This window comes from Athene noctua, chromosome 7 (genome assembly GCF_965140245.1).
Source record: "Athene noctua chromosome 7, bAthNoc1.hap1.1, whole genome shotgun sequence".
Classification (NCBI taxonomy): domain Eukaryota; kingdom Metazoa; phylum Chordata; class Aves; order Strigiformes; family Strigidae; genus Athene; species Athene noctua.
Genome location: NC_134043.1, coordinates 13,722,652 through 13,736,038, shown reverse-complemented (window position 1 = coordinate 13,736,038; position 13,387 = coordinate 13,722,652). Strand labels below are relative to the sequence as shown.

Here is a 13,387-nt window from a genome sequence, read left to right as displayed (position 1 = left end):
GTCTAGCTCAGTAACTAGCTGGAGAGTAAGAAAGGCAGATAAAATAATCCATTTGCAGGAGGAGAGAGGGAGGATAGTTTAACTAGCAGTGCCTTATCCAGCATGGCCAGAACCACCACGTCCTGAATGCTGGTGCTTACGCACCATAACACTCTCCATGTACTCTGTTTGCAAATATTCACACCAGAAGTCTCCCACAGGAAATCTGAACCTCCTGAGCCCTCCTGACTTCCTTGCACCCGCAAGGTATTTGAGCACCTTTTATCTTGATGCTAAAGGAACAGCGTCAAGGTAAAAGTCATACCTTAAGGGGATCCTTTCCCTAGAGTAAAGGCACAGCCTCACTACAGGTTTTCCAGTTGTGATATTTTCTCCTCCAGGGTGACACAGAAGCACCTGAGCACTCAGGCTCCTCAGCCACTTCAAATTCAAGTTCTTTGTCTTTTGGTACCAGGCACAGAGACTCAGTACCCCTTCACCTCCCCAAACACGTCATCACCCAAATTTGTACTGCCATGTCTTTCAAAACCTCTGCAATTCTCTTAAAAGCCTCACAACATGGGAATCTTTTAAAGCCCTTGCTCCTTGAGTTTTGACGTTGCACAAGACCATCAGCTTTCAAACACCATACGGCTCTCCAGCTTGGAACATCGCAAGAATCCCCTAAGATCATGACTTCCCAAAAGCTTTTAAAAGCTGACAGCAAAAGACCAACACCCCAAAAGATCAGCTGCCCACTGGCCCCACTTCCACTCACAGACTGGTGCCTGTAGGAAACAGCCAACCCACCATGCACCCTGTAATTAATACATGAAAACACAGCAGACAGGGCAGGAATAAGAGCAAATTCTTTACAAGCAAAAGCTGCTGGACTGAGGCGCTGCGCTGGATAATAAATCTACTTCAACATTTCTCCCCCAAAAAGAGACCAAACTTCCACTTATTCTAGGGCAAACTCAAAAGGTTTTATTTTAATTTTTTTTTTTTTAGCAAATTCTATCACGTAAATGTTAACAAAAAACATCTGTACAATTGCCATGATACACTCAAAAGTGAAACAAATAAGATATAAATACAGATATGGATGTAACATGACAAAAGCGGAAAAAATAGAAAAAATACATGCGCATGAACACGGTGCCAACAAAGTAACTTCTCATGGCTGGCTTTTTTCAGAGCAGTTTTTACTTTCCATTTAAAACATTGTTAGCAACGTCCTGCTGTATACTACAAAGGTCTATTTTTCTGTCCCTTAATATGTAATATTATGCTTGATAAATAAAGGGGTGGGGAGAAAAGGTTTTGATGACAAAGATGCGAGTTACATTACTTATACAGGTTATTGGTAAGCTAGTAATAAGCAATAAAAAAGACAGTCTCGTATTGTATTGTAATCCAGGCAAGCACACATAGTGTACCTTAAGAAAGCCACATGCCTCGATTATTTCTGCACTACATGAGAACTACAGTACGTAGACCTGTGGGGCGGATGGATCCGGTATTTGCCCATGCCCACGGAGCACTGGTGCAGCCAATGGCAGAAAAAACATCCACATCTGAGATTTCGGCAACCTTGCAGCCAGGAGCTGCTGTCTGCTGAGAGTTTTCTCCCATTCAGACTTTTAAAGCATGGTGGGCAAAGAAAATACACTTTTTTCCTTTTTTTTTTTTCTTTTTTTTTTTTTTTTTTAAGGTACGAAAAATTTAAGCCCTGCATAATGGGCAGCAAGAAAAAAAAAAAAAAAAAGGCAGCTGCAGTAGGTGGCTACTGCTGGGAGAATGTGAACACAAGCTTCACCGGTGTGGTGAGGCACTGCCGGCATGCAGATCTTTCTCTGCAAGCGTGCGTGGACACTGTGATTTGTAGCCAGAGAGACCTTTATGCTTGCTGAAAGGAAAACAAAATGATTGTACTGCTTGCTGAAGTCAGAACGCTGGAGATCAGAGAGGTGACATTCAGAGCTAGCCCTTTGAGTACTTCAAAGGAAACACAAAAAAAAATACAAATCAGGTCATGTTCAACATACTAAACAACCTTACTATGTACATTATACGCAATGATTTATAAATACCTAAGCAGAATGCTCTCTACTGTATACAGGTATAACATACTTCTAGAGTACTCAAAGGATGAACAGTCCTCGACTGACTCACATAACAAAATTAAGTAGCACGTTAATGAGCATCTGTTGACAAACAGAACTGAATCGGATTCAGAAAGTAAGGCCTGGTTCCACCATTTGCAGCCCCAAGTGTGCCAATATTACCGGAAAGCACAAGCTCGTCGCTGGAGTCGCAGCAGGTTGCACGTGTCCTTCCAAGGACGAGCTATTAACTCCTACTGTAGTGTCAGCGCACGTGCCAGGGTCAGTTCAGGGACGTTACAGTGCGTTCACTCTCAGTGCATACTAACAGGATTTTATAAAATATATAAAAACATTTGAGAAGGAATTCAATTCCCGGAGATTTGCTACAGTGTGCCATTCAAAAAAAAAAACCCAAACCAAACAAACAGCAAACAGTGATGGACCAAGCTCCACCACAGCTGGAAGGGACTAATTGCCATCTGGTCAGCTATGCTGACCTTCTGAACCCCAGAACTGGAACAGAAGATGCTGAACTGAGATAGGGAGAAAGAGAGGCATAAATACTAAGCAGTTAGAATATGAATTAAAAAAAAAACAACCCCCAAAAAACCCCAACAAAAACCCAAACCCACTACTAGAAATTCAAACAAGACAGCTAACTGCTGCCAACAAGTCGGCTGAGTATTTCCTCAAAAGGGAAAATAAATTTGTGTTAAACTAAAATAATTTGAATAATTCAAAAAATTAAAAAAGAATATTCTAACAAGCATACTGAAAGATGTTGAAAAGAAATGGTCCACAGAAAGGGAGACACCAACCATGGAGCAGCCAATCCTCCCACTAGTGAGGATGGCTTTTCTGAGCCGTGGAACAGCCCTGGGGGAATCCCACCCACCAGGATCGCATGATTTCTCCTGCCACAGCATTACTAACTGAGAAAGATGAGGGAACTAGCCCTGCAGCCAGTAAAAACCTGGACACATCCTGATAAACTCAGGAGCAGGTCACCTTCTCTGCTCTCACACCAGTAGGGAAAGGGAGCAACAAGCTTTGCAGCCCAATCCCGCATAGTTCCCACCAGCCCCAATCGCTCCTGAGCCGGGGACTGGGAGGGGAGCTAGCACCAAGGACCACCTTCCAGCATAGCTCCTCAGGACTGGGGCTGAGACACAGAGAGGAACTGATGGAAAGGGAGGACAACTGGGCTTTACCCTCCCCACTGCACTCCCCTGCTGCGGTACTGGAAACACTCACATTCTCAGTACACTACCAAGGTGTCCCTTCAGCTCCCCAAATGGGAAATGGAGGGGGCTGGAGAGAAGCCGAGGCACTGAGGGCAGCCAGGGAACACACATCCTGCAGCTGCAGGTCCACCATCTTGCACCACTGGCACTGGGGGCAAAACCCCAGCTCTGATCCACTGCAGGTTTGGGGGGCGCTCATCTGTCATCCAGGATCCAGCCCAGGGCCAAACACAGCACTAGCATCCTCCTGCTTCCCCTGGTTACAGGGAGAGGCAGGGGGAGCTCACCATTTGCAAAAAGAAGGGCCTCCCTTTAGGAAAGGGTGGTGCCGTGGGGTATTTGCTGCTGGTTTGGCTCTGACTCGGTCAGTGTCATCAGGCAGCAAAGGGATTTTCCCCACTGCTCTGTCACCCAGAGCACCCTGCTGACAGCAGTGCCCAGTGAGGGCCCCCCACACCCCTCCAAAACACAGAGTACCCAGCAGGGCTGTGCACGGGGCTGGCCAGGAGGAAGGAGGTTTCTGAAGGCTGTTAACAGCACTGCAGGCTATTTGGACACAGGAGAGGAGCTTGTGGCAGGCAACCAGCACTGTCCCAGCTGGCTCAGCAGGTGCTTCCATGGGGCCTTTCTGTTCAGACACCCTTTCTGTCCTCTGGGATGAACGTTTTGCCCAGAGCACAAAGGAGTTGCAGGGACAAAGCCATTCACCACCCAAAACCAGTGGGTCAGCTCAGAGCAGCAGATCAGCCCTTTGATGCTACAGACTTCAAGAAAAATGCAGCTATAGCCTCACAAGGCAGCACTGAGATACAGCCCTGCCAGGTCCCACTGCCCACCCACGGACACACTCAGAGCCTAATCCAACACTCACCCACCTAACTCCAGTGTCCCATTCACGGGAATCAGTCCCAGAATTGGGTCTCAGGTTCTCTTTGGGGCCTAACAAGTAACCTGGAGAGTCTTCTGAGCATATGAAAGAGCCGAATGGGTTAGGAGGGGAGAAATATTTACACAGTCAATGAAAGGAGCAAAAGCCCAGCTGTTTTGCACAGCACAGTTGGCTGGAGAGCTGTTACAGAGAAATCAGCCCGTCAGAGGTCTGTCAGAAGAGCTATGTACAAAAACTCAGACGTTTAAAAAGAACCTACTTTTTAATTACTCACTTGAGATCTCTCAGTATTAAAGCATGTGAGGCTGGAATCACAGCCACATCTGCAAAGATCTTCCCTGGAGAGCCCTGCACATTAGGCAAGCGGCAACAGGGAGTACAAAACAGAACCACAAGACTTGTAAGAAGAGGAGAACCTAGCCAGAACAGCTGTGGGGAGAGAGCAGGTAACTAGCACACAAAAACCAAAAACTGGGTATGAACTAAACCAACTAGATTTGTTTGACCTTTACATGTGTCCAGGTCCTTGGACTCAGTTTTGAAACGCTAACCTAAACATATTTCTGAGATTTCAGCAGGCTATACAAATATGTTTAAGTATGGCTTTCTGTTGTTCACTTTTAATGAAGACTGCAACACAGACCTTGCTTCCTTTACATTCAATACCAGTAAGATTCTACATAAAAGCTTTTAAGGGACTAAAATACTGATTGCAATAAATATCTGCATGGCCTCCTTGAGCTGATGGAGTGCGCCAGTGAAGAGTAGCAGAAAGGTCTCTGAGAGGCACCGTTGATTGCTTCTAAGTCTACACATATGTCCACATATCTCCATTAACTGTGCGTTGAAACATCTGAAGAGGAACTGCTGTTGCTGTTGGTGGTCTGGGCTCTCTTTATGTACAAGTTTAGTAGCTTCATCTGAAAGAAACAAACATCAGGAGAAGATGCCAGGAAAAACAGGCAGACAAAGGTCAACTGCAAAGCTTAAAACTTGCATTCTGTGGTGAACTCAGATTTGATTTAGCTGACACTGGGCCCTCTGGAGGAAAAGCAGAATCAAAGCTGAATATATTTCAGAACAGAGGCAGGAGGGTATGCCTAGTGCCAGTGAAGTTACTGACAGATTTAATGGTATTTAGAAAAACCTCTTGCATTTCACTTCAGCAGCCATCAGTTCACAGACCTCAATCCTGCTGCCAGCTCTGGGCAAGCAGGATTCCCACGGAGGTCAGTGGGGCTGCAAGCACACCAGCAACCAGAGAGCCAGGAAACACCCAAAACTCTCTGTGCCTTATAAAACGTTCATTTTCAATGACATTTAAATATCTTCACTAACTTGGTATATCTAGTGAAACTGCAGCTGTTATGACTATATACTTCCTTTGCATGGGTTCGTTTTGTTTTTCTGCCTTACCACCTTAGCTCCAGATCCTGCAATGACTCATGCGCATGTTTAACTTTAAACATGCAGGCAGTCTGTGTAAACTCAGAATTACTCACATGTTTATAGTTATGTGGTGGTGGTGGCAAGTCCGTGCCACCTAGGATACTGGGATAATAAAGTCTCTACAATATTTTATAGGGGGATTTCATAACTGCTCAAATATAATGAGGTAAACCACAGCAACCATAGCTGTGTCTTTCCAGAGCAATTTGGAGGCACAAGTAACTTGTTTAAGGACAAGAGAACTCAATTCAGAAATAAAATCCAAGTGTCCTCAGTCTCAGGTTGTTTTGGACTATACCACACTTCCTACCCATGAATGAAATTACTGCTTCAAAATAACAGAATGAAACCCTCTGAACTAAGCAGCTATTCACATGCAGAGAACTATTTCAGAAAAAAACTCAGAATTCATCTTAAAATTGCAGGGAAATCTTGGGTATGATGACTTCAAACAGGAGACTAAATCTTGTGACAGCTTCCGAAGCAGCTCTGAAAAGCAATCAACCACCACCTGCCTCAACACAAAATGCCAGCTCTTTTCTGAAGGACAGAGCTGAATTAGGACTTGGTTTCACTTGCAGGATCAGGTCAGAATTTGAGTTTTGCTGCTAATCTGACTCCAGGGCACAAAGTCCTTTGAAGGATCACTTGAGCTTGCTGGTGTCCCAGGAGGGAAGGGATACATATGCCATGCTATTAACAATGAAGCTTTACTTGCGTTTCTACCCACCCTAATCACAACCTGCTGCTGAGAGGACCTGCTCTCCCACCCATCCCAGCCACGTGTTCCTAACACTCTTTACACTAGATTACCTGTGCAGCCACAGACCAGACTAAAAGCTAATTAATTTGTACTGCAGATCTGGTTTTCAGCCAGAGGAGCTAGCTGATCCAACTCACTGCACAGTCACCCCCTGAAGCAATGCTGAAGGGGCAAGGTAAACATGGCTGTAGTGGGAAGGACCTGCTTGGTGGCCGCTTGCAGTTACACGGGATCAAAAGCGTCATGAAACCGATCCATGAACACCATCAAAATTTGCTTAGTGAGACTGCAAATGCTCACACTGCTGAGCAAGTGCTGTGTTGTTCTAGTGGTGTCAGCAAGGTGAGACAGGATTTAAAGAGGGCAGGGAACTTGACCCAGAGCTACCACAAAACCACTGGTTTTGCTACTGGTAGTGCAAGCCATTCAGTGGGTTAGTATGAAAACACTGGAGATGCATTACTCTTGTACCTTGCTTCCTGTGAGTTGTGCGAGATGAGGTTTCAGTTCTTCTCCAATTACTGAATATATTGCCACTAGGCAAAATACGCTAGCTTTACGGACGCTGCTCTCCGTATTATCATAACCCTGGGAAACGAGAAAAAAAAAAAAAGGTCATAAGTCAAACAGCATTCACTAACATCCTTCCAGAGCAATATACTAAAGAGCTGATGAACATTTTACAAATGTGACTGACCGCATAAATGAACAGGAAGGCCCTGCTTAATGTAACAGTTTGCAACCTGAATACTCAAAGAGCGAGATAAATACAATCACCCAAGTACATCCTATTTGTTCCTTATGATGTTAGTTATTACTATCATAAGTTATTAACATCTTGTTATTTATAGCATTAAGCTATAAATAGTTTCCCAATATGAGCTTAGGACTCAAATATACACATTCCTGCATCTAGTTCAGATGACCATATGCTACCCTGGACGGTCAGGACTTCTTGGAGGAGAGCCCTTGTGCTCCCAGTTTGCCTTCAGAAAGTCTTAAACACTGCTACACACTGAACTGCCTCTGTAACCTGGAGTTTTTTCATTACTTATCAGGTAGGAAATACCACAGTTGAAAAGACTTCTGTAGGTGTGCCGGACCTCTGGCAGCTTCAGGAGAGCTGAAGCTAGCCACTAGGTCGTTCAGAAGCTGGTGACTTGAGTCCTGTACTCAGGCAGGGATTCATCACTAAGCAGCCATCCCATGAGAAACGCAGACATCGTACAGCCTGCGGGACGCTGGCTCCTTGGATGCAGGGTGACCTCTGCCGGGAAAGCCGGGAGGAGGGATGTGGAACGGCCGGGGCTACCCGCTAGCAGGGCTGATGCTGTAGCTGCAGGGCCAAAATACAGTCTGCAATGACAGTCTGCAATCCCAAAGAGCACTGAACCAGAAAACCAGCAGACCAAGGTGAGCTCAGAGAAACATCAAGCTATTAGGGACTGAGGTGGAAAAAAGGCTGATCCCAGGCTCACAGCAGAGGAACACCCACAGAGATACAGCCCACTGCTGGGACAGCGGGGACACAGGGCGCTCTCTGTGGGTCCCAACTAAAGCCTTCTGAACTTTGCAGATGCCTCTGCTTGACCTCAAGTTTCCCTATGGGCCTGGCATTTTGCTTATGTGCGCATCCCAAATTGTTCCTCTGCAGGCAGGGGGATCCATGCGATGTTGAGGCCTGAGGGGGCTGTGCCTGGTGGGCACTGGGCTGGTAAAGCCTTATCACCCCACCTCCCCATCTTGCTGACTTGCTTGCAAGGCAGCAGCTGCTTCTTCTCCTGGCATTTAATAACACAGCCCAATGGTTAGAGCATTTGTTCAGGAGATTACATGGGCTCAAAGCTCTCTCCAGCCTGAGGGTATCGAGATGCAGTGCACGGGAGTGCCTCACAGTCCAGCTCTATCCCCCTGCTCCAAGGAGGCCAGGGCTCTGCACTGGGACCAGTGCAAGAATGATGGCTCTCCCCAGCCAAGCCCTGCTCTTGCATGGAGATCCCCATCTGCTCATGGGGATCCTGCTCCGGGCTGCTGAGCTACACGCTTGTGCTCACACTGCTGCCATCCAGTGCTCCTCGCCTCTTCACCACTCTGCCAATACCCTCAGCATGGTAAACAGGCACACAGGTGATGCCCTCCACACAGTCCTTCAGCCAGAAGGATACCCAAATATTTCCCAAACATGAGGAGTAGATTCCTTTGATCACTATAAGTTTCTAAGGTGAGGAAATATCACTGGCAGCTCCAAGATGAAAACCAGCAAACTAGGCTCCAAAACAAGATCCGTTTTAAGACATGGAAGCAATTTAGTAAAACAAATATAACTGCCTTTTTAAAGGCATGCTGTTCCCAAACTTTTCCAGTGCATTGAAGCTCCACTGTTCAGATTGTTGTCTCCAACAATTATGGCTAAAAACTTTTTACAACAAAAGTTTAGATCAATACAGAATTGCCTGATTCCCAGAAGTTGAGATTTAAGAAAAGAATTGCAAGAGCTGACACTACAAAGTTGGCACAAATGCTAGGATGCACAAGCGGAATTTCTGACTTTGCTCTCCTCCTTCCAACTTTTTATGCTCACAATGAGGAGGCTTCTTTATCCCAGTTCTCCACTGAAGTCTTACCCACCCAAACATCTCCCCTTTCACACAGACTGATCTGCGCCTGTTGTAATCCCTCCCCAGTAAACACACACACATCCTCCCTCCTCTCTCACTGTTACCTCCCCTTACTTCGTTCTTGCTTGCAGCCTCATCCCAATTGCTGGCACTGCCAGCTGCTTGTGCAGGGAACAGAAGACAACATCGCTACAGCCAGTGCTGAAAGCTAAATTCACATTGTAAGACCGAACCTTAGCACTGGCAAAAACACAGCTCCCCACCCAGCCTAAGAGGCTCATGAAAGAGGCTGAACAAAGTCAGCCAGTAGTTTGGTCCTGATTTCAGAGAGGAAAGAGAAACGGACCAGCCTGCCTGCTGAGATTCAAATTCAAGTGCAAAGTACAGTCAAAGCACAGAACAGCTCAGCAGAATTAAAGGAGACTACAAGATGTATTGCTTGGGATGTACTGAGAGACAGCGTAAAACGTGGCTAACTCTTATGCTCAAATTTATTTCATGGCCTCTACTGGCTTATTTCGGAGACAGGCCAAGGCATCTAATTGTAGAATGTACACATAACAATCTGAGTTTTCTTTTCTTTGACATTAAAAACATCAAAAGCTCAAATATAAAAACCTAGAGGGATTAAAACTTTAATTTACCAAAATCTGGCCCCAGAGGGTCCATCAATCTCTCTTCGGCCACAGACCTCACAAATTACTCACTGGTGGTTTGTGCTTAGAAGCATTTCTAACATGAGTATCTGTACCTGTAACAACCCAGGAATGATGTCAGGAAGTAGTTGATGCAAGGATTCCTTGGAAATCCTCTCGATGACTTTCGTCTGCATCTTGATGGCAGCTAAATTAATTGGATAATCTGCAGTCTGAATGATGGGGCAAAGCACCTTGATGCATTGCTCGGGGTGGATGGAACTCGCCAGGGTGGAAGCAGCTTCTTCAGCAGCTCTGACGACCTGGAATGAAAGCAGAGCAAAACCTTACATTAATTAGGTCACACTTCACAGCCAACAAAACCGGTGTGTACTAGGAACAACTGCCAGGAAATGCTTGGTGATGTTTGTTGACAGATCCACAGGAGAGTCTATCAAGAGGCAACTGACTCTGAGAATTCACATCCTTCGCCTCCAGTGGCATCTTTGTTCCAGCCTGTGGCAAGAAGTCCATCCTGCCTAACGTTAACTGTGTCAAAGTTGTGGCTAGTTTGAACGTGTCACCCAAGATAGATAGGCACTCCCATCCTAGGAGAAGCAAGAGGATGACATCTCTCCAGCCAATGCCAAAGCACCTAAACCCATCAGCTTAAAACTTAATACAAGATTAATCTCCTTAAACACTCTAATGAATGACACAATTGCACCCTTTAGTATGCATCTCACCTGCTCAGTGTTTGGGTGCCCAAGTTGAGGCATGCCTACACATATGTGCCCTGCCATTTCCCAGCTAAACTATGCTGCGATCAAACCCAGGTCACAGACACAAAAAGGCTTTAGGGTGTCTCTGACAAGGCAGCTGTGCTCCCAGCACATCTAACCCCTTAAGACAGGACTGGGATCACTATAAAACATGGGAGGAACAAGTGGAAACAGTGGTAGCACACACCTTTTGCAACTAGCCCACACTGTGAAGCAGCCACACAAAACAAGAGAGATCCCAAATTCAATCCCACTCTTACCCTGAGGAAAGGCAAATTCACAACTTTCACACTCTTCCCCAGCAGATAGGACAGCTAGCTGAAAGAGAAAAGACCTGATTCTGGTCTCTCCTCCCATGAGAGTTTATTCATTTTACATTCTGCTGTAATTGGATAAAAAAAAACAGGATAGGAAGGCAGGTTTTCTGTTTCTCAAGTGTCTGTGCTAATTGCCAGGCAACAAAATGAAGCTTCCTGGCCACGAATCACACACTTTGCTCACCCTGTTATTGTTTCAGTACAAAAGATGGATGATGTTTTTGCTCATCTTTTCTCATTCCCCTCTTTGCAGGGCTTACTTTTAAGGAAGGGTAAATCCTGAGTGGACAGAGATGCCTCAGTGGGCAGACTTATATCCAACACCTCAGCTCTAAGAAGAAAGAAGCTTTCACAAATCCTCATGCTTAGGATCTCCCAGCCAGCCCCAGGCAGAACCTAACTCTAAGCCAAGGAGCATTAATAAAGCCTTTCAAGGCACTCTCCCTTTCCTGATTGTGCAGGAAGCTCAGACACCTAGCACCAATTCTCTAGCTGATCCTAAGCTGAACTACCTGGGGTTGTCTGAAGTCTATACTTCGAAACCAGCACTAGGAAATCTGTCCTTGACAATCTGCAAAAAAGCAAGTAAATCAAACCACAGGTCTCCCATCACTCACACTGAAGCCACAGTGGCTGGATTCTCCTCATTCCCATCTTCTGCACACTGTTACGGTATTAAACTCAGGGATTTCTGTTTGTCTAAGGCAACCAGTGGACAGATGTACCTCTATCAAAGCCTCAAAAGAAGGTGAGCTTTTGTTATTTTAAAGTAACTACTGCAGATAATGCATAAACCAGAGTTATCTGAAAGTTAAGTCTCAGTCTTTGCTAAGACAAGAATGTGTCCCTGCCTGGACTACAAAACGTTTTCCACAAAGGTTTAATTGATTTTTAAGATAGCAGCAATGAATAGTGGCCAGAAGAGATCATCCCCATCTACAAAGCCTGCTTCACTCACAGTCTTAGCATCACAGCCACACCGCTATCGTTAATCTTCCACTCACGCTGACAGCTACTGCCCTGAAACAGGAATCGTCCACTTGTTTAGCCAGAAAATAACAAAACTCATCCACTTGGCTCTTGGCATCCTCTAAAGCAAACCCAACAGTGAATGTGATCTCAGATACTTCACATACTACAAATATTGCATGCAGGCAAGGTACAGCAGACCTGAGACTGTGACTGCTTCTGTATCAGTGTCCTGTTAAAACACAAAAAGGTGTCAAACTGCTCCATCTACTTCAGACCTTTCTCAGCATTTAATTATAATATTAAAACATATTCCAGAAAGAATAGCAATCCACAATGTGGTCAATATTCAAAAATTTTCATCCTGAAACATCTGTGAATGAGTAACCAAGCAGAACAAAATGCTTGTTTTCCTACTTCCAGCAAGTTTTCCCTCTTCCAGCTATTTCCTTGCTAATTCCTCTTCAATTTCACACATGAAAAGCATGAAAGTTACTATTTTTTCATGTAAGCCAGTGCCAGTGTAGAAACAAGCACTATGTGATTTTGTTGGGAGCGAAACACCCGAGTACTTCAGAGAAACCTAATGCCATGCTTTGGTACCACAGCATTGAATTGCTGGAGTGGATGAAGTCGGGAGCTCCCAGAATTTTAAAGGAATTCACTTCTTGGCACTGCAGTTTTTGACGTCTGCTTTCCCAGTGCTGAAACACTGCTACCATCAAGCTTTCCATAAACAATGCAGTGGACTTACAGAGAGCCCATATATCTTGTAACCAATTTAACAATTCACAAGCAAGTCACTAGCTAAAAAACTCCAACTATAACTATTTGGACACAGGCCACCTGGTATTTTGCTTTGCGACAACTCCAAATACTGTTAGCAAATGTTTTCAGATGCCCTCAAAAAGAAAAGCTTGCACCTACATCACAACTCACTAAAAAAATATTTTTTTAAAAACCTTAAATCTTCTTGGTATCCTACTTGATAAGAAAGCATCAATATTTCAGTATGCACCTACAGACAGACTCTGATCTCAAATACAGTACTGTAGAATCCAAACAGTACAGCAGTAGGTAAAAAATTCAATGAGTCATTCTATCTGCATTTCAGCTCCACATCCTGTTTGCATACAGTTTACCATGCACATTAAGTTGCAGGTATGAGGCAAGTGCATGAGACAACCTTTATTTAAAGCCTATTAACCAACAGCACAAGGGGTTAAGATACAGTTGTACTTTTTCACAAAACAAGCCAGCGTTCAAATAGCAACAAAGGTCATACATATTTTGCACATCGTAAGGTCAGCAAGGAAAGTTGTGAAGGTGCAGGATTTCTTTATGCCCCTGCAAATCCTCCTTTCAGCAAGGCTGTCCATTTCTAGCAAGGATCTGGCCACATTTACACAGCACTTCCCCCTGAAGTGCCTTCCCTCTGAATACAGAAGGATGTATGACACGTGTCCAGTAGGCTTCCTGCTGATATTAGCTTGTAAATGTGACAACACCAGGGAGACTTCCAAGTCTTCCGAGAGCACATCTGGCAGACAGTGTCTGCATCTAAGCCACACTTCAGCAAACCCCTAAAGCGTATGTTTAGTAACATGCTGAAGTCTCACTGACATCAATGGGAT

At 44.9% G+C, this 13,387-nt stretch overlaps 1 protein-coding gene across 1 annotated transcript in view; it reads right to left on the bottom strand.

The window, feature by feature from the left end:
• Positions 1 to 946: 946 nt before the first annotated feature.
• Positions 947 to 13,387, bottom strand: part of CLASP1 (cytoplasmic linker associated protein 1) — a 187,536-nt gene continuing 175,095 nt past the window's right edge. Inside the window, exons 39-41 of the mRNA XM_074911577.1 lie at positions 9,802 to 10,008; positions 6,904 to 7,020; positions 947 to 5,140 (exon numbers count right to left, since the gene is read on the bottom strand). Coding sequence (XP_074767678.1) covers positions 5,054 to 5,140; positions 6,904 to 7,020; positions 9,802 to 10,008 — 411 coding nt within the window. The 3' untranslated portion in view covers positions 947 to 5,053. The remainder of the gene's footprint in view (positions 5,141 to 6,903; positions 7,021 to 9,801; positions 10,009 to 13,387) is intronic.